At 35.8% G+C, this 21,895-nt stretch overlaps 1 protein-coding gene across 5 annotated transcripts in view; it reads left to right on the top strand.

Annotated features, from left to right (window-relative positions):
- Positions 1-21,895, top strand: part of SPAG16 (sperm associated antigen 16) — a 405,835-nt gene that overhangs the window by 25,975 nt on the left and 357,965 nt on the right. For 4 of the 5 annotated variants that reach the window (XR_011141788.1, XM_068947882.1, XM_068947879.1 and 1 more), the window contains exons 7-9: positions 385-502; positions 1,897-1,951; positions 7,713-7,864. Coding sequence is in view for 4 of the 5 variants with exons in the window: in XM_068947882.1 (XP_068803983.1) it covers positions 385-502; positions 1,897-1,951; positions 7,713-7,864 (325 nt within the window). In the remaining variant the exon portion in view is untranslated. The remainder of the gene's footprint in view (positions 1-384; positions 503-1,896; positions 1,952-7,712; positions 7,865-21,895) is intronic. The other variant, XM_068947881.1, reaches the window with a different exon arrangement.

Genomic DNA, 21,895 nt, shown 5'->3' with positions numbered 1-21,895 from the left:
ATAATCATATTACATTTGTTTTTCCTAGATGTTAGGATAGTAATAAATCTTTCTTTCAATGAAGTATCATCTATCTGCAAGAAGAAAACAGATTAACAAAAATTAAGATGTTTTATGCATGTAAGGGATGGAGAACAGAAACTAAAATGGAATGAATTGTTTTAAAAGCTATGACTGAATAAACTGAATTCACTTACTGATCTGACTTTTTTTTTTTTTTTTCCTCAGCACTCCGATTGGGTGGTTGCACGCTAAATAGCTTTTGTTCTTTCCTGTGTGTTGACCTTTTGGCACTTTATTCCTGTATCTGGTGTTCAGGAAAAAGGTTCTGTAAACAAACTTAACTCAGCTTTTGAGAAGCATTTGTGCTTTCCTTCTTCGTAGGCTGAAGACACATTATGCATCATATGAACCAGTGCTGAAGCAGCTGACTGAAAAATACCAGGCTACACTGAGACAGAAAATGTTAATTAGTTTGGAGAGAGACATAGCAGTTGGGCAGGTAAAATTATAGTGAATGCTACCTGCAAAGCTGTACAAAACGCTTTTTGTTAAATACTTCGGTAAATCAACGGGGTATTTCTGGTAAAACAATGCACTCCTTCTGCCATAGTTCTAAGCAGAATATTTTAGTTGGTTTCATGTTAATTAATAAAACTTTAAAATTATGTAAATATTAATGCTGTAAAATGGTATTTCTCAGCCTTTGACTCATGTAGAGCAACAGTGAGCAAGTAATATGCAGACTGTGTGACACAGCTGTCAGTGTCAAGAGTTTGAGGAAAAGAGTGATATTCTCATGGATTCATACATGCCATCTATGCCTATAGAAACTTGCTGATTTTAGCCTTCCTTTTTACTGTTTATTTCTGAAGTTTTTTTTCTAGGTATAACCAGGAATGTTCTTCATAAATTTTTTCCTAAACTAGTAGTTGTCAGACACAGCTCTTCTGTTTTTGTGAGTGGAATAATAGAACCCTGTTTTGGTCCTGTAATCTTATCTGATAAATAGCTTGCTATACATGATTTTCTGCCCAGAAAGTATTCTAAGCAGAGATTGGCTTGATGAAGAACAGAAAACTATCTTTAGTGTGTTTAACCAATAGATTATTTGTTTAAAAAAAAAAAAAAGCAACTTGCTAAAGGTGTTGTATTTCAGCAGTAGTGTCAGCTATATGTGATAACATGAAAGGAATTTAGCCTGTTCTCTCTCTCATCTAATAGTCCCCATGTCTCACTTCTTCCTTTCTTCTGCCTCCAGTTTTGCTCAGGTCACCTTAGGGCTTACTTCTAAAGGACTGAGGATTTTGTTTGAAATTGAAATAAGTAAAGGAATGCTCTAGAGAAGAGGAGAGGTTACTGTCTATATACAGTTATGCTGAATCAGAAGTGAAAAACATAAATTGTTCCCAATACTATGAAATTTCAGGAACTTTTATGTAACATGTATCCAGCTATGAATTGTAAGCATTCTGGAATTAAGGCTCTTCCATAACTTACAATGCCACAAAATATGGTGTTCTGTTATGCCCAAACTATATGTCATGTTGTGCCATCAAGTTAAAGGTTAGTTCAGTGCTAAGAGGTGTGAAGGTTGATGGCATAATATGATCCTTAGTATTGTATCTGTCTGCATTGTTTTAATAGAGCTATAAGAGTATTTTTGAGAAATTTTCTTCTAGCTTATATTTTATCACATGGGTTTACTGGGCACTTCCAAAATCTAGAATTAGGAATAATATTTGCAACTTAATCAGAGAAAATGATCAGAAAATTCAATAATTTTATATAGAATGTAGTACAGATACTTACATATACAGACATAAATGTGTGTTGTGAACAGACAATAAGAAAAGCAGTTTTCCTATACTGCCTGTTCTTCCTCTCCGTTTACAGGCTACATTACAAAATTTAGAGAATGGACATGCCATTCAGATTCCTATGACAAAAGGTAAAATATTCTTTTAATAGAATTCATACTGGTTCTGGGTTTTTTGTTGTGAATTTCGGTGTCTGGTGTGTAATAGTAAATCAGTAACGCTTGCACTATGAACATTTTATCAGCAGTCCTGGTGAAGAGCAGTAATTCTATCATTTCAATATTTATTCTAACATGTATCCACATATCCGTGTATCCATGGGTGTCTGCTCATGACAATATGGAATATGTGAGTATGTGTGGAAGGACCTTACCAAAACCTATTTGGCGCCTGATTCTGTTTTATTGTCCACTAATACTCTCTTTTCCACCTTGAGTGACCTTTTTCAGCTTATTGTAATAACATATGTAGTGGTCTGGGAATATTTTGAAAATAATGGTGTTGTGAAATCCAACCTCTTGTTTTAGCATGCCTTGTTTTTACAGAAGCTTGCTGATAATGCAAGGTTATGTAGTACCTGCTGCGATATCCTTTTCTATATGGTATGGCACTACTTCCCTGGTGTTTTGAATGCATGCGTAATTATTAAATGATTTTTCTAACTCCATCAGCAAAACTCTAGCACTGCATTGTTCTCTGGTTTCCTGAGTAAATGGAGCTCATGCTAGCGTGTTCTTTGTGCGCATCTCTCCCACTAGTAATTTTGAACCCTTTCAGTTATATTTGACAGTGAGATAAGTCTCCAAGATAGTGGGTTTCAACAAGGCTCATGAAAACAGATGAGATAATGAAAAAGGGAAATAGTATCAAAGCTTCCTCCAGGGAAAGGCTGCTACAGTTGAGAGCTCTCCCCTCTGACAACAGAGAATTCATATGGGGAAGGGGTTTTGTACTAGCTTTAGTCATGAGCAGAACTTCAACCACAGATTTCAGTGACACTAGGAAATCAAAATTTCTGTCTCATAGGTGACCATGCAGATATCTAATATCATGAGACTTCCAGATGAAGCATTTATTGCAATTAGGATACTACTTACGTTTGTTTCTCACGTGCTTTTTTCAGTGTGTTAAAAGTCCAGAAGTTCTGCTATGCTGGTACAATGCTCCAGGTGAAAAGCCATAGTGACCCCAGCCTTTGACAATCAAGTTTCATTTGTTCCCACGTTCACGGAGTTGCTTCCATTGTATAAAATTCCTTATAAAAGGCAAGGCCAGGAAAAAATTAGTAGCCATGTAAACTTTGTGGTCTTTTTTTTTTAATGTATGTAGTTGTGTGAAGAAGACAGTATTTCCCTGGCTATTAAAATGGCTTATTTAATATTTATGAAGATATTTCAACTGTCTTCCAGGTCTCTGTGACTGCCTGCCTGTTACTCATGTAGTACATTCTGTTATTGTAATTGAGATCTAATTTTCTGAAAAATGCTGCTCTTCCTGGCTGAGGCTTTGGTTTCCATGCAGCAGTGGTAGGCTTCCATAGCTGAGGAGTCTCAACTCAGGTGTTAACTTTCCTTGGCAGTCTGCTAGAGACCAAGCTCAATTCGCTTCAGAGCACACCCTACTACTTTTGTAGGACACATGGTATTCTGTTCAGTTAAGAGTATAGCTACTTTCACTTCTGTAAGGACCTGGAATGGTTCTAAAGTCCTACCCAGTAGAAACTAAGCTCTGATTTTAATTTTGTGTGTAAAAAAAATAGCTACTGATTTAATAAGTTCTAAAAATAAACATCAGATGCATTAATACAGTGGAGCACTGAAGTACTGGCAGCATTTAGTAGGTCTCTTCAGTGTTCATAGTACCTTTGTGGTTTTATCTTTCTGATGCTCTGTGTGTGTGGTTTTTTTTTTCCCCCCTCCTTATAAAGTAGCATCGTGTTCTTCAGCAAGGCATGCGTCAGGCCTCCCAAATATCTTTTTGTGACTGTGTCTACTGGTAATGCTCTGCTGTAGTCTTTAAGTCTTGTTACAACAAAAAGTATAAAACTCTGCTCCGGTAAAGAGCACAATGTTCTTTTTCATCATGGTACAGACAAGAACATAGAGAATGGGCTTTTTATTTTATGTTAGTTCAGGAGAAGGACATATTACATTCAACTTTTCATTATGCTCTGACTTGAAGATGTATAGTGTGGGTTCTTCCTCTGTGCTAGTGTTTTACGTTATAGATGCCCCATATGTCTCTTTTCCGTATTACACATACTTTCATTTGCTGTTTGAGTGATTGTAAAAACCACTCTCTGGCTGTTCACAGTACTTGTTTATTCTCCAAAAACCTTGAGAGCACTTTATAACACCAAAAAGTGACAAGCAGGGGAGCACTTAAAAATAAAAAAAAAAAAAACACTTAGTTTCCAGTGCAAATTATTAAGCTCATCAGCCACCTATGTGCTTATACAAGCCTTAATTTGCCTCATACTCTGTGTATCACAAATCAAGTGGTATTTCAGTTCATTTCTTTCTATTGCCTTGTCCTCTCATACAACATAATTTTTATTGCACTCGGTAGGTCATACTCATGTCTCAGTGGGTGATACTGTCTCTTACTCAGATACTTTCTGCTGCCTCTTGAAAGATGATCATGTTCCGTTGCCTCTTGAATTCTTACTCAAGAAATAGTGTAATTGAAACCTTGAGGAGCAAGCAGTGCATAGACACTGGAGAAAAATGTTTGCTGCATTTTTCCTCTGAATTTAAGTTCTTAGTGGAAGAGCAACTAATAAGTTGTAAAACTAATTAGTGTGGAAGGAACCAGTGTTGTTGGACTTGCAAGTCTCTTCTGTAAGCTGCGTTTTGTTTTAGCTGCCATCTCTTCAGGACTGACCTGAACATCTCATGCTTTAATACATTGGTACATTTTAGTTAGAAGATAATGAACATTCAAATTGGCAAGTTATCGTTTGCCAAGGTAAGATGCGTTTTCTGGCCAGCTATCTGCTTTCGCTGCCATGCAGAGCATGAAAGAATGAGAATGCCTATCTGCCTGACAGCTACTGGGAACAGGAGAATGCCCATCACTGCTCCTAATGCTTCTCCTCCGCATCCTTACTTGACTCCAGACTGCAGATACCAGCACACCATGTTTGACTACAGGGCATTGAAAGAGAGTTTAGCTTTGGGTTTACTCAGCAGTCTAGAGTTTTGAATAGTGGCAAGGAGGTCCAGTACATCCACTGTGGTTTTCTTTTTTTTTTTTTTTTCTTCAGTCTTATAGTGGCCTATTTCAAGAAAGAAAGGAAGCTTCATAACATTTTCATTGACTTTACATTATAAGTCTGTATCTGGTAGCTAGGTAGAAAAAATTAACAGTAGAGTTAATTTTAGGAAAGCTATTCTTGATTTATTAGTTGTGCACTTGATGCAACAGCTTTCTGCCTGATGTTTTTCAACTAGCTGAAGAGGCTAGCACCAGAACTATGGAACATATAATTTGTAATTTATTAATTTTTTTGACTGACTCACTGCCAGTCACACTGCTATTTAGCTTTGCAAACAGTGGTTGGTATGCACAAATCCTTAAAGAGAAAGCTTTCTTAGAGTGCTTTTTTAAAAAAAAAAAAAAGTTTAGGTTTATATTTTCTATTCACCTACTCTGTTATATATGAAGGACATTTAACAGTTGAAGAGGAATTAGTTCAGAGGACAGGGACTCAGTCCTCTTGTAGAGGACCTTGTGTGTTCTTGATATGTTCTTTGTTACCATAGGCTTGGATAGGTGAACTAAGCCCATATGTTGTAGACAGCAGACTTTCCATACTTCTGTGAACACAAGACTGCGGTTATGTCTCAGCTTTACATGGGAGGTTCTGTTTAATGAATTCTGTCCCTGCTATGCTTGCTCAAAAGCCAGCTATGAAAGCTAAATTTGTGCAAATTGATAACATGTTTTGAGTTTAGATTATTTTAAAAAAGGATTGGGTGTTTGTGTATGAATATTTGCATAAAATACTGTTTTTTCTTAATCTGATCCTACCTAAAGTTGTAGCAGGATCAGATGTTGAGAAATCGCATCAAAAACAATTCACTGAATTTTGTTTTTTTAGCTTATTGGTTTACGCTAACAGCGTTTCTGTCCTTACTTCAGGATCAAGACACACTGTATTAAGTGGTGCTCTGAAAAAAGACTGCTTTTGCCTGCAGGAATTAAGTAATCTTGTGGCTTACTTATATACCTAACTGAACAGTGGTATAACAACTAATTCTGAAAACATGTTATAAAATTGTTACTTGGTACGTTTTGTTATTCTTTCCAAACAACAGCTGCTTTATTTATTACCCTGTTTGAAAGCTCAGCCCAATGAGTTTCTTTACTCATGGTTGAATTAACTCATTGCTAAGCCTGTTAACTGTGCTTTCTGTTTCCTTGATCTGATGTAATTGCTCTCAGAAGGTCATGCCAAAAGAAATCTGAAAAGTACCAGTTGAGGTATTTAAAGCTAATCGATCCCATTCCATTACAAGGCAATCAGAATAGAAAATCTGAAAACACAAACTGTTGACATCTTAGTGCAGTCACAACAGTTCTTTACAATTCGATCTTTTTTGGAATGGTTATGACTTTTTTTTTTTAAACCTTTTCACCTGTCACAGCTCTATGATAGTTTGTAAGTATGAAGCACAAACTCAACGCTCTGAGAGCAGTGTGCTAGTGTTACTGAGTGAGGAGAGAGTGTTGGACATATAAAATGATTTTGCAGTGTACAGTTCTTCAGAAAAAGTTATTTAGGGTGTCTATGGCAGCACTTTTAATTTTTAAAATGGTGAGGATTAGCATATTGTTAGATCAGGCACAGTTCTTTATCAGAGCTTTCATTCAGGTTGGGTGTACAGGAAGTTTTTGTGCTTGTTTGATCCATGATTTTTTGGCTTTTTGCCTCGAGTGAAGTTTTTTTCCCCTTCAATAATTGGAAAGTTTTGAATTTGGTGGCCCAGGTCTTAAGACTTGATAAGATGCAGGTAAATCCTTTTGGAATTCTTTGCTCCATTCTCTTTCCTGTCTGCCTGCATAATGCATTGCAGACCATAGTCACGAGATGCAGGGTTTACAAGGGACTGTAAGTCAGAAATATGAGAGCTGTCAATACACAGAGAACAGTACCCCTTCTGCCACATTGTGGCAGATCCACTGTGCAGCAGTCCACCTGGGTGATACCCTTCCCTGTATTCTTTTCAGCCTGACAGCTTGCAGCTATTGTTCCCTACTTAGGATTTCTGTGCTGAGTTACCTAGTTATAAGCATTTCCTCCTTTGAAAGGAGAAAGTGCAGGGGGAGCAAGAGGGGAATGCAGGGTGTAAATCAGAGTATTGCTTTGGTGGTAGGTATTAGATAGGGTGCGGTGAGATGATGTCTGCTTTGGCTCTGAGGGAAATGATTTGCATCCCTTTTACTGTGCATGTCTCCTATATAGCATGATTCAAAACTATTGCTGCGTTTTGGGGCAAAATTGTAACTTCCTGCACAAGAAGCATGGAAAAGGTTTGATAGGTAACTTGGAAGTCATACCACAAAACGCAGAAAGTTACCCAGTACCTAGGGTACCTAGCATACCCTTAGATAAGCTGAAATAGATCATATCAGAATAATTTGTGGAGATGAGTTGTATGTAGTCTTGGAAATAGGTATGTATGGCATAGTAACCTGGATCTCTTTTTATTTAAGTGGTGTAATTTCTGTTAGAATTTCTCATGTCCAGTTAATATTAAGAGGCTTTTTTCAGAAGAGTAAGGAAGAAATGCATTCCGGGGGGGGGGGGGGGGGGAAGAGAGTGTGTGTGTGTGTGTGTGTGTGTGTGTATATGTATGTATGTTATGTATGTATTTTTTTTTTTTATAGCAGGCCAGGAATGTGAAAGGAAAAAAGGACTAGAAGGTCCCACTCAAAAAGCTCTTCAGGAAGCCAGGCAACAAAAAATCTTTGATGCTGTAAGCTCTTCATATGATCCAGTCAAAGATCCATTGAAGAAGACAGGCAAGAGATATCCAAAGGTATGCGATGTTCTTTCCACTTTCTTGATATTTAAACTATATTTTAAATTTTCCCTAAGCTATAGTGAAAGATAGTTGTCCCTCATGACTTTAAAGCATTTTGTCCTGTAGTGACAAATATTTAGTAAAAGTAAATAAAACAAGCAGGTAAGTTTTTTTTATTTTTGCTTTTCCATTGAAGACTAATTTTTCAGGCAATAGTAGTAATAAATTGAAGGTACCCTAAGCTAGCAAGCTACATCCCGAGGCTCTGATATAATCAGTCTGCAAAGGAAGAGCTTTGGCTGCAAATGTTTGTTGTTCTCTTTCTTCTGTAACTTTGGAAAAATCCTGATCTGTTCTGTAGTACTTACAAACCTTTCAAGTGTTTCAACCTGTCAGCTTCACCTTGGCCTAAAAGATATAACATTTGGGAGACTAAAGGCAAAAAACTGATCACTTTTTAATAGTCAGTGGAAGTTTCCAAACTTGAATGTACCAAGATAAGTTGTGGTTTTGGTTTGCAGATTGTGATCTAAAATTTAAAGGAATTACTGTTGAAAGGATTTTTTTCTTCACTTCCTTTGTTCTACTTGGTTCATTTTTTTGAAGTTATGTTTTGGAACTGTATAACAGCTTCCCCCCCCCTCCCCCAAAATCAAGGTAAGTATTCTAATATCTAATTTTTTAGGCTCCGAAATTGTTACACTGGCCTATTTTTGCTTGGTTGGAAGCCACTGTTAGAGTTGAAACTGTTTTTCTGAAAATATAAGGTTTTGTTTACATGAATGTATTCAAAATCAGCTTCAGTCTTTCCTATCTCCACAGGAGTACGCTCATAGTAGTTTTTTGTATGTTTCTATCTCTTTTTGCAAAGACATTTCTTTTGTGTGACATTAGCAATGCACCTCCCTTCTGACAAACATACCATTTTATTTCTATTTTCATCTCTCTTCATTTTCCTGAAAAAAGTCCTATTCTGTTGCTTTCTAAAACACTTCTTTCTCCCTGCGTATTGGAAATAACTCAATCCTGTCTTGCCTCTCCATGTATTAGTATCTGAATGTTACTGTGGCACCTGCCATTCAGTCCACTTCTGCTTTCCCTATTCCTTCTCCAGTGGTTAGAAACTTCTGTCTTAGATTGTCATTGATATTTCTTCCTTTCACTTTGACTTGCAAAGAGGTGATTATTTCTCCGCTTATGAAGTCTTGTTCCTGTTTCTACTGAAGTCGTCAGGACTTGTACAGTAAATTTCAGTGGAGTTATGTTTTACCCTTGGAGTATATAAACTCTACACAGGTAGTTTGCCTGTCTGGCTTGCTCTTGTTTTTTGAAATTCATGAGCACTGTTAGCTGACTGAATCTGGCAAGCATCTATGCTTCTGCAGATCTTAAGTTTCCGAAATGAGTCCTATCAGAGGCCATGATGTCTTTATTCAATCAGTGGATTAGAAAACTGGAGTAGCTCCAGAAATAAGACATCGAAAATGATAGGCGTATTTGAATATAGTAAATTCTGCTATGGTTATGCAATAATCTAGAATTTTAAGTATGAGGTGGTCAATTTTTTTCAACAATTAAATAATACATTTTTTTCATGTTTACTAAATGTTTTATTCCAAATAGCTCATTTTCTCTGATAAAGAATAATACCTGAGAATATTGCACATGAGTTGTCTTATTTTAGGCACAGTTAGAAATAGATGGCAGAGGGAATGAAGAGTCAGAGGTGGTCAGGTGTGACACAAAATGATGTTTAAAATGGGAAGATACTTGCAGAATTCTGTCCTGTAGCCCACGTTTATTGAAATACAGTTCTAATCTCAGTTATTTTAAAAATGCTGCTTATCAGTTTAGCTCTCTAAGTATTACTACAGTGGAAAAGATTAGGTATAAATTAGTGCCTTACCTTCCATAGATTGTTTTATGTGATATTCAGGATGAAACTTTTAGGTGTTGCTTTATCTCCTTTGACCTCTGTTAAAAGATTTTGCAATTCTGCTGTGTCTTATAACTTGCATTCTTTCTTATAACAATTCATTTCAATGTGACATTGTCTTTATCAAAGAGGATAAAATAATTATTGTCCTCATGTACAATAATGAGAATAACGCTTAAAGGTTTTGGTGGTGTAAAGTTGACATATATATTTTAAATTAACCCTACACTTTAAGTTCGTTTTATACCACAGAGGAAATAAGAGCCAGAATATAAATCAATCAACTGCATAGATGAGAAAAATATAGAAGAAATAACTGTAGTTAAAAACACTATATTCAAACAACAAATTTATGACAAAACAGAGAAAAAGAAAATGTAAGTAGAATAGGCTGTAAAATATTTTTCAGCTGTTTGCAGTAAATGTAAGTCAATGTTTAAAACTTAAACTGTTCACTGGCTGAACTTTTCTATCTAATTTTAGTAAGTACTCCTGTACTTTTTTGAAATCTTAGGCATTTTGGTTATATTATTGTTAGTGGACAGTAAATATACTGTCATGAATCCTTGTAAAGTAGTTAATGTTTATAATTTGTTCTCATAGGAGTGGACTATGGTGATGAAAAAGTAATTTAAAATCTGTGTTGTGGCTGGGCCACCAGCTAAATAATAAACCAACAAATGCATGTGCTTACTCTTGATGAGTACAAATATGACTCGTAGCTGAGCTAGAACATTTACTCCAGGGACAGTCATATGCTGTGTTATCATGGTATCCTGTAATGGCTGATGTATAATTTAAGACCTAAGGTATCTTTGATATGGAGCTTATTACTGAAAGAGTGAAAAGCAGCTAGGAATTTTCTGAGATGTGGAATGTATTCTGCTGATTTTAAAATATTTGAGGCTCAATCGAATTGCACAGTAACAGGCAACTAGGCTATATTGTTTATATAGCTAGCCCATAAGCCAGTATCAATAGCTACATACTCTTAGATTAATAATTTGAGTATAGTACTGCTATAAATGTTTAAGTTATTTAAAATGCACTCAGAGATCGTTAAGATTATAGAGAACCTTTGATAATGTGACTTGCATTATTCTGTTGAAATACACTTTTATTAACTTTTCTCAGGTTTCCCCACAGAGTACATTCTATATTTGATTTTTTTATTTCTTATTAGGAGGGAACCTACAGCTTCTTTGCTGGGTATATCCTTTTCCCACACAACGTGTTACAACACAATCGTGTTTTCTGAAGCTTTATTTGGTGTAAAACGTCAGTGAAAGGTGCATTGAACGTTTCTGGGATTGAGACACTTTCTGTCCTCTGCGGAACAGATTTTTAAGTTATGGCCAATGGCATGTTAAAAAAATTACAGCAGTAAAATCTAATGATCATATATTAATAATAGCTTGTAATTAATGAGACTTTGGGTCCAAATTTGATCATGTGCGTAACAATAAGTTCTAGGAGAGAAAGTGTACAAAATCTATCAGAACTACTGTGTCTGTTCTCAAGCAGAAGGGGAAGCTAACAAAAAATGATTACTATGTCAGATTATTAAGGTTGAATATGGAGTAGCCCAGGATACTGGGACAAAATTGGAAAGATATGGTCCCAAAAGAGCCAGGAAGAGTCATAAATGAAAGAGGTAATCATTCTGTATTTGTAGTAAGATGACCAAGGAAGGCACTGATTTGCTATTCAGTGGAGAGAAGAAAACTGACAGCTGATATTACTGATTCTTTTTTCCTATGGTTTTTCACTAGTATAGTAAAACTAGACGATAGCTAAAAACATTTATACTGCATATGAAGATATAAAACCTTTAGTCTAGAGAAGGGAGAAGAGAATCTATTTCAAATGAGACAAAGTTTAAAACTAAGAAATTTTAGGGTGGTCGTTGTAACCAAAATTCCCAAAGAATTTTGGGACAAATAAATGAATTTTTAATAAACATTTGGAAGCATGCAGGAAAAGTAGTAACAATGAAAATGGATTTACCAGAAAACTAAATTTCATCTGCCATAACATAATAGGCTTCATGGATAGAAGAGAAGCAGTAAAGGTCGTACTTGATATCTTATCCTTATAATGCAAAAGTTCTTACATCTTTAACAAAGCTTTGGATACTGTCTCACAGATAATTCCTATAAGAAGCTGTGGAAACTTGGCCTAGCAGGAACTTTCCTAAATAGGTGGAAAACAGACTGGAAAAAATGCAGATGCATTGAGTAGGCTTCTGCGGGGATATGTTTTCATTAATGATCTGGAAAATGAAACAAAATACTCTGACTAAATTTGCAGACCAAATGAATGGGTTTGGTGTGGTTGAACAGCCTCGCAGTTGAGGGCAGGAGTAAAATGGAGGAGAACTTGGACCTGCTGGAGAATTGATTGAAAAATAACATGCAAGTAAAGAGCCCTACCCTTAAATATAACGAGCTATACAAATACAGGACAAGAAGGTAAGAAACAGTTGATTAAATAGCATTTCTTTAGTATAGGGTTTGTGTAAAACAAACTGTATGTGACAACAATGACTTGATACTACAAAAGAGCTGAACACCATACTGCAGTGTAAACCAGGAATATTGTCTGGATGATGTGGAATAATCAGTTTGCTTTCTTCAGCTGGGATGTAGCCTTAGCTGCAGTATTTTGTCCAGTTTGATAACAGTGCTTCAGGAGAGAACTGGGGCATCTGGAAGAGAGCAACAAGAGTGAATAAAAATCTAAGAAATATGACTGTCAAAGAAAAGGTGAAAGCAATGTAATTATCCAGTCTATAGAAGAGAAAACTAAGGAGAGAAGACACCCCTTTAATATCTAAAAGAGTTCTACAAAAAAACAGAGGAGGGAACCTGTTAGGACAAGGAATAGTAAGTTAAAAATCCAACAAGAAAGATTCTGGTTGTATGTTAGCTAAAATTTGCGATGGTAATTATTAGTGAAGCACTGGAATAGCGTGCCTAGCGAGTTTGTGGAGTCTGTCATTATCAGACAATTTTTTCTGAAGAATAACGTAGGTAAAGTGTCCCCTTGGGCGAAGGAATGTACTGATTGACCAGTAGAGGACTTGTTCTGCTGCCATTATTAATTTTGTTTCCTAAGAAAACTGGACTTAAGGGAACAAACTTCCTGTCTTATCCTAAAATAGCAGACCAATTTTAACTCTATTTTTAAAAAGTAGCAATTTCAAAAGTCAATTTCTGCAGTTTCTTTTATTCTTTATGACTGGGAAAAGGGGAAAGACTCAAAATAGCGCCTGCGAATGAGAAGGCAGTCAGAGCACATGCTAGCCAGCAAATGCATATTTGTGAACTGTTGAGCATTTCTGTAGCTTTAGAGCAAATACAGTGGGTGCTGCTGCTTGTTTGGGATTGTAACAGAGACAGCAGGAGCTGGCACTGTGATGGTGGTAGTGGGCATTAAGCAGCAAAGAACATGACACTAGAGCACCTCTTTCTTCTACTTGTGGGATTGTAGTTCTCTAACTTTGCAAAACTAGATGTTAGGAATTAGGAATATGATCCAAAAGCAACTGGATGTAAACTAAAAATGTTCTTTAACTGATTTTAATGGAGTTTAAGTTAAATTAGTTTTTTTGTTAGGTAATACTTCTTTGAATTGCCTGCTATAGACTTGAAGATGGCAAGAAAAAACATCTTAATTTTAGGAAACCCTTGCTTTAGTTTTAATTTTGTGTATGGTATTCTGTGTGCATCTCCATTAGGTATGTATCACGTAGCAAAGAATTTCAAAAACAATCAGTTTCATGCTCCATACTGTCACCTTGTCTGAGCAGTGGCAAGCTTGTCTGCTAGAGGAGGGGGTGCAGGAGAGGCCTTCAGTCATGTGTGAGGGTGTTAGAAATGTGATGGTCCAATCAAAATGTCCAGACATTTTCAGCTATAATTGGTTATTTAATAATGAGAGCATAAAATAACGGTATTGAGGGCTATGTTTTACAATGTACTGGAGAATTTATGCTTCTGTAATTTTTGAGACGCTTCTGATTTGTGGACTCCTTCCCATGCCGTGGTTTACAAAAGCAATTGTTTGTTTATTCAGAAATTTAATCTCTATGTAGATACAGAAATTAGTCTTTCTTACCACTTCAGAGTTCATATGTTACGAAGATACTAGGTACAACACGTGAATATTGTTATATGAATGGTTACTTGATGTCTCCACCTCCCTCAAGCTTGCCTTAAGATCACTTCAAAGAGGATACCATCCTGTATTATAGCAGTCATAACTACGAAGAAAAAGCGTATCAGGTTACATTTTCTGCCTATATTGCCAGCCTCTTAGAGCAAGTCTCTTAAGCAAGTCCATGACACAGTGAACGTTGTTAGTAAAGAGGTTGACATGAAATAATATGCTATGGATCCTGTGTTGAGATAATATATTGTAGATATCTTTTGCCACTAGCCTACTTTTTGGAATTTGCTGAAGCCTTATAGATCTGTATCTCTCTAAAAATGTTTTCAATATCCTAAGATATATTTGAGAATAACTTGATCTTTACCTATCAACATTTAGGTAATACAAGAAAGTGATCTCATATTAGTGTTCTTTATGAGTAGTTGTTCTTTGATTGTTCCAGTTATTGATACTAAAATCTATTTCACGGTATTTTATTCAACTGTCTGTTTTTCTGTTTTGGTGGCTAAGATTAGAAATGAAAAAAGATACCTTGCTTAGTATTGTACAGGTAGGAATCTGGCTTTTTTTTTTTTTTTTTTTTTTTTTTTTTTTTTACAAAGAAAGTACCTAGGAATTAAATTTGTTCTTAGTAAAAGAAAAATAGGACTGCAGTGGTGTTTGCTACATTTAAGCTTCTTAATGTTGGTGGGGACCTCCAAGTCCTTTTCTCAGGAGATGTACAAAATTACTGTGTCCTTTTTGGAGTCAGAATTTGTAAACACTGTTGCTTAGATACAGTTTTAGGCAGACAGTTGTTACTACCTTATGGTCAAGTCTCTAGGTGCAGCTTCTGTATTGTGATAACCTACAGTAAAAATAAATTGAATGATTTTAATTCATGGCAAATATAGTGATGTTGTCAGAGTATACAATCTTGGTCATGATTTCTTAGTTAGAAGGGTCCTTCTGAAGATTCATGTGGCATTGTTTACTTCAATGTCTTATTTCAAGCACTTTGAGGATGTCTCTAGAGGTCCTTTCTAATGTGTAGATCCCTTCCTAATAGTTTTTAATTTTGAGTATTAATTAGTACCCTTAGGGTTATTTTGGGACTTCTACTCATTACTGTTGCTCTCTTCCCCAGGACTGCCCCATCTCCCCTTTGGGGACGAGTCGGGAATTTGGTTGTGTGTAGGTGGTTCCTTATCCCACAGTGGTTCCTGCAATGCTCTGCCTCATTCACTTGGTGCTTTCTGATAGAGTTTGGCTTTGCATGATTTAAGAGAGAATTTGACAGGGGACCAGGAGACCTCATAAGAGGCAGACCCAGCAGGTGACAAGAGTTATGCTTGTATAACTAACTCAGTGTTGTTTGGCCTTTGAGGCTGTAATTGAGCAGTTTCGTTAGTTGTGGAATAACGCTTTGGTTTTCCTTTAGTAGTGTCAAGACCTTAAAAATTCTCAATCATTTGTGCATTTGGCAGGGGGGGAGATATGGAGGAGAGTGGTTCATTGTGCTTATTCCTTCACAAACAGGCAAGAAACAAATATGCTGAGGTGAAACACTACCAAATGGGATTCTGCCAGCACAACTCCTTTTTGTAACAGTGCCATTGCAATGCTCTAATAGTTTCATTAACTTTTGCTAAGATTTCTATTATTTTGAAAGGAATTACTAAGTACTGTTAGAACGCGCTATGCAAGATTTAATGGTAGAGTACCTTTCATTGGGTACCTTGGTTACAATGTAATTGATAAAGTTCATTACACCTGAAAAAATTAGGGTTTTCAAAGAGGTTGTTTTTTAAGCGATAGAATTAGACTTCTCTGGAATGTAGTTTGATTCCAATTGTTCTGTTAAGATCTGTTTCTTATTAAAATTTTAATATGTAAGCGTTATGGGAAGAATTTCATAATAATTTTGGAGCCTTAGTTGCCTGGTTTTAGTTTCTAGTGCAACAAAGCAGTGATCTGGTTTGGTATTTTTAGGTATTGATATAATGCAGGTGTTCATTAGTTAGTTGTAATTGGTATATGATTGCAATCCAAAATGATGGGAATGGTAAATGTATTTGAATTGGGGAAATGATCACCCTTTTATTTTTAAAGCGATATTCTTCCAGAGGAAACATTTGAAATATAAAATGGAGTAGTTAATTTCAATTGGTGTTCAGGGATATGGTTAAAAGGAAAAGCAATATATGAGGTACTGCATGGTACACTTACAAAAAAAAAAAAAAAAAAAAAAAAGTAGTAGTTAATGTAAATTGGCTGAGGCCATAGTTAACAATACTGTTTTCTGTTTTTCCATTTTAATGTAGTTCAGTTTAAATTATTCATTGCATAAACTGGATCCCTTTCAAATTACTGAAATGTGATTGAAATATGAAACAAGCACTTAAATGCCTAAAAACCTGGAAGAAAGGGCTCAGGTGCTCCCTCACTGTGGCATTTATATTTTAAATTAACTTTTCTATACTGAGTTATGGATTTTGGTGCTTAAATCTTCTCCAATATTAAAAAAAAAAGCCTTTGCGTATGTAAACTTTACTTTAAGGAAAATGAAGTTTAACAGTGTTTAGTTTTTATGGTAATGAATCACCAACATAACCATAAAGTACCTTGGCAGAAACATGTGCTGTTCGTGGTTGTTTGCCTTGTATGTTCAGACAATATTTGACTTTTCAGAGTAAAAAAGTAGTCTTAATTGTTTTTGTTTGAATATACTAAGGCTGTGAAATGAAACAAAGTGCTAAGCCTTATGAATAGAAAAATCGGGTTATTTCACCAGAAAATCTAACTATTTTTCACTGGAGTGTCCCATATGAAGATATGACCTTTTTATAATTGGATTTCCAGTTCAAATCCAGGCTTTACTGTTTTAGTCGTGACTAAAACAAGCTACTGCTTAAGAGTGGTTGATAAAAGCAGTTGTTTGTTTTTTTTTTTATCTTTGCTCTTACATGCAATGACCAAAGTGAAACCTCTGTCAGCAGGGAGACCGTGGTCTGACAGAGTACTGAAAATTTATCTCATCGATCCTTGGGAGCAGTGACTTGAGTCTTGAAAAGAAGCTATTGGCCTTTTCTGGGTTGTCCCGGAAAGGTTCTTTGAGGTATTGTTCCCTCCTTCCCTACCCCACCAGTCATACTGTCTGTGTCCTTAACACCAGCTCATTTTGTACTGAATTCTGAAAAAATTGTCAAATGATAATACCTTTTCTCCTGGTAAGTAGCAACTGTTCTGGCCTCCTGAAGGCAAGGAACCAGTGTTCCCTGGTGGCAGTAATCCTTCTAGAAACTGGCCTGTAGTGATTTTTTTTTTTTTTTTTTTAATACAGGCAGGTTTTTTGTCAGTGGAACATAAATAGTTTTACAGACTGGTACTTAGATAATGAGGGTAAATGAAGACTGTTACTGCTAAATACAATCTCTTGTGTGAAACAACGCTCTACAACAGATAAGTTTTTTGGGGGTGTTAAGAATATTTTCCTATAATATTGCAGAAGTATTTGGTTCTTGATAAATGCAGTCTACTTTCTTACTGTGGAGTTTGGCCAGGATCTTTTAAAGCTCTGGGTTTGGGAGAAAAAAGCACCGTACAATTTTATGTACTGAGGTAGTTTCACATTTTATCGGAAAGAGTGCTTTTTTGCATTCTTTCACTCCTCCTCTCCTCTCCGTAATGGTTATTGCTCTTTCCTATTTCTGCTGTCTTTATAAAGTGTTCTAAGATCTGTTAACTAACACTGAGTTAGATGTGTATTATAAAAGTTTGCAAGTCTAGTATAGATCTTACTACTCAAAATACAGGCTAAAACTTGCTGAGATAGCATTACCCTATGCTGAGCTGGCAGATTCAGTTTGTCTCTTTTGTATAATTTGTGACATCTTCATTTGTTTACAGAGAACATCTGTTGTGCAAACAACAGATAAAAAGTTTGCTAAATACTATAAATCATCCAAAGCAGCAGATCAGCCAATCAGATATTTAGTTTATTGCACATCCTAGGAGCTTTTGTTTCTGCAGGCATGCTTCACTCAAAAGCTAGAAAGCAAACAAGCATTGCAAACCTGCAAAATGCTTCTGTAGCAACCTGTAAGCAAATTGTTCTCTTGAAGTAATAGAGCAAAAATTGAGACTGTCTGCTGTGGTTTAAATCTGTCAAGAGCAATTTCCACAAGTTTCCACAGGTTAACAAGCAAAAGAACAAATAAGGAAAAATACCCATATATATATATGCACACAGTGTTTTTAGAAATCCGGTCACGTACACCAGTTCAACTCGTTCGTGTGAGAATTCTTTGTGTGTATCATACCTCAAAATAGAATTAAATTCTCTACACTTTCAGAATATATGAATATTTTTAAGTTTGGTTATAGTATTTAACTCTTGTAGCTAGTTTTGTAACAATGCATATAGCTGTGACACCTGTCTCAGCTGTTTATACATGCATTTTTCATGCCCTTAGCCTAAGGAAGTGGCTCAGATTCTCTTTGTAGTTCTGAAAGTGTAAGAATGTATTTTAAATGTTCTTAATAGTAAAGAGATTCCCAAGCTTCATGTAAAAATTGTTGCTATATTTTGTGGCATTCATGCACAGGTTTGAACCTGGCGGATAAAATATTCAGAAAAAGGGCAGCACATATTCATATATATGTAACAGTATCGGGAAAATACTCTAGGTCTGTTTCAGTATAGATCACAGTGCTGGTTAATGTGAAGATGTCATGCAAATCCTTAAGGTAAGAGGGGGTGGCTAAGGGGAAAGGAGACCAGGACAATTTTCAGAGGAGTGGGAAGGAGAATATAAACTTATAATTTCTAAGATGAATTACTGCAGTATTTTGGAAGGCACTTAATAAGGCCTTATTGTTATAAGCCTTTTGCTCTATAAGGTGCAAATATATGTCCATACAGAGAGTGTAGTGTGTAAGAGGCAATCATAGTAAATTCCATGACAAACAAGAAGGTTACAGATTTTCCAATGGGCATGAATATTTTTCCTTGCCTTTCACTATTCCCTGTTCCTCGTTTAGCCAGATATTTCTTTTGACTGTCCAGTTATTTGCCTATCCTTACTAGAGCAGAGCTCTGCTTTTGTAAACCTCAGAGTCAGCAAAAATTGACTTAAATTTAAAAAATCCATTTAAAAAAAAGTTAGGTTTTCTGCTAGGGTATTGCTAGGGTTCTGAGTATTAGAACAGTAATTTAAAAATCTGCAACTGTTTGCTATCAAACTTCAAATTTTTTAATAAACAATTTAAAGGTCCATATGATTTGCCTAGCATTAGGTGATTCTTTCTTTTATATCCACTGTTCTGTGCAAATTTAATATTACTCTGTGTGCAAAAATCAAAATGTAAGATTATTAGGAAAACATAAATGTGTTCCTCAGGTTCCAACCTTTTATTGTTCTTTAGTATGATTTCCAGTTAACACAATATGCTGACTTGGTCTTTTGGAGCTTTTGGAAAAGAAGCTTGGAGATGTTCTGCCATATATCCTCTCCAGTTCTTGCTTAGCATTCAAAAAGATCGCTCACAGAAGGAGGGGTAAGATACACTGAAGAAAAGGGATGGAAAGGAACATCTTGAACACATTTTATACTTAGTTTAAAAGTCACTGTAGTTATGTATGTATATGGTCAACCACATGGTACTAACAGAACTGTAAGTGATACAAGATTATAGAGTAACTACTAAATTACACCTCAGTCTTTATTTCTATGTATTAAAAAAAAAAAAAAACCCACACGCTTGTACATTATTGCATTCCAGGAAAGGCCGTTGAGATTAAAGGGCCCCATGGCAATCTGGCAGTTCCTGGACAAATACTTAAGCTTTGATTCTGAAGATTTTTATTGCTGTCATTTGTGGTGGGTTACTTGCGAAATTAAATTTTGCATTATTTTAGATTTCTGTGGAATTGCATTATTCCAGATATTATGAAAAACAGTAAACAAGATAGAGATGAAATAGGAGTTATTACTTTTGGAAGATTATCCTTGGAAAAAGTCATCCTCAAATCAGGTGTATTGTACTTAGAATTTCTGACATCCAGTCAGTTGTTAAATGGTTTTTTTGTCTAAACAGAGCAATTTGAAAGAGATGTTCCCTTGAGCTCCAATACCAGGAGGCTTTGGCAATTTTTTTTTTTTTTTTTTTTCCTGCTTCTATTGACCATTGACTGAGCTTCTGATTCTTGCCTCCCCAGCTTCTCTTCTGTCTTGCAAACTAATCAGTTTGCTGAAGAGAAGACTCTGGATTGTCTGCCAGTTGTGTCCTCCCCCCACCTGCCCCGAGTAGCACTGCCAATTTTTGCCATGCCGCCAGAGCTTAAACAACCAGTTTATGCAGACTTATTTTGGTCTCAGAAATATGCAGAGGCTGAAAAAGTGCTGGAAATAAAGATGAAGAGAAGCTGAAGGGGCTTTGGCACTATTGTTTGTTCATAGAGGTGTGTGGTTTTTTTCTTTATTTTTTTAAGAAAGGTAGCCTATTATGTAGTAATGAAGCACTTAAAAACAGTGTAGAGAGGGAAAAAAAAAGATGAAGGGAAGGTTGACAAAATTTGGGGCAGGTTTAAGTTTAACTGGACTTATTCAGTATTGTATTCCATAACTGCTATGTTCCTGCAAAAACCACAATCAACCAAACTTTAAAAAACTTAACATATATTCTTAGGTGCTGGGTTAACCAATTCTTTTATGTGATGTGAAAATTCTAGCAGGAACCTCTTTCCAATCTGTGCATAGTTTGTTTCCTTTTTTACCAGGATATGCATAGAGGAAGTTTCCAGCCACCATCTGGCAATCTGTGTGAGCTGGCAGTGTCAGTGCCAGTAAAAGAGGCTGTATGTGCCAAAGCTGGGGCCTGAAGCTTGGTCACCTGTGGAGAAGACTATTCTGATTCAGCTGTATCAGCTACTCAGTGACATTCAGCAATGTCTTAAATTTTCCACCTTTTGGAACAATCCTTTTCAGTTTCATTGGAATAGGAAAAGTTTATTTTCTTTCATTATTTATGAATGTCAGGAGAGCTTTCAAATTGGAGACTTTGGAACTCTAAGTATTGTTCCTAATGTTACAGTTTTTATTACTTTTCAATATCTTTTTTACAAATCAAGTTTATTCATCACGAATTTCATGTCAAGAAAGTTATAATAAAGAGTAATGAGAGGAAACAGGAAAAGGGTGACCTTTTTGTGCCTGTTTCCAGTCAAAAGTATTTGAATATTATTTTAGTATATAATCAAATTGTTCCATTCAATATATTAATGACACAGCTGAGATGGATTTTATTACTTAGTGCTATCTATTGGTGAGTCTGCATCAATTTTAATTTGGTTAGCATTTTCTCTTCAGCTGCGCAAGTAAGTAGTATGTGTTTTAGGAATGAGATATTGATCTAATTGTAGCTTATACCATCCGAAGATGCTTTAGGTGCAGGCACGATAAAAATAGGCCGTTTGCCAATGGGATTTAGAGTTTTCTCAATTTCTTCCCAAAATAGTGTTTTGGCATTCAGGAGCAATTGGTATCTGAAGCGCTGCAGAGGAGTTCAGATTCCTATCTGTCACTGAAATCAGTAGGAGTAGATGCCTAAATGCTTTTGAGGATTCTAGGGTTATATGCTTAGACTGGGTTAATGTAATTGTTTTATAGCTTCTGTAAAAATGCTGAAGAGTTAAATATCCAGCTTCTATTTAAAATCAGTTATCATTATACAATATCATACTGAGGTGGTTAATTTTCCAGTTATTTATTATCTTAATAATGACCTTATTGTTTCCTAAATTAAAATATGATTTCCAGAGCAGCAGGGGGGGGAAAAAAAAAGCTTTTGGCATAGGATAAGCTTTCACTTTGCAGTTAAACAGATTAAATGGCTTGTTGCCACTGAGAGGGTTCCAGTTTTCTGCTCTTATTTTCCTTTCTCCTTCCGTTCTTCAG

This window comes from Struthio camelus, chromosome 6 (assembly GCF_040807025.1).
Source record: "Struthio camelus isolate bStrCam1 chromosome 6, bStrCam1.hap1, whole genome shotgun sequence".
NCBI lineage: Eukaryota > Metazoa > Chordata > Aves > Struthioniformes > Struthionidae > Struthio > Struthio camelus.
This window is presented reverse-complemented; position numbering and strand designations above follow the sequence as displayed.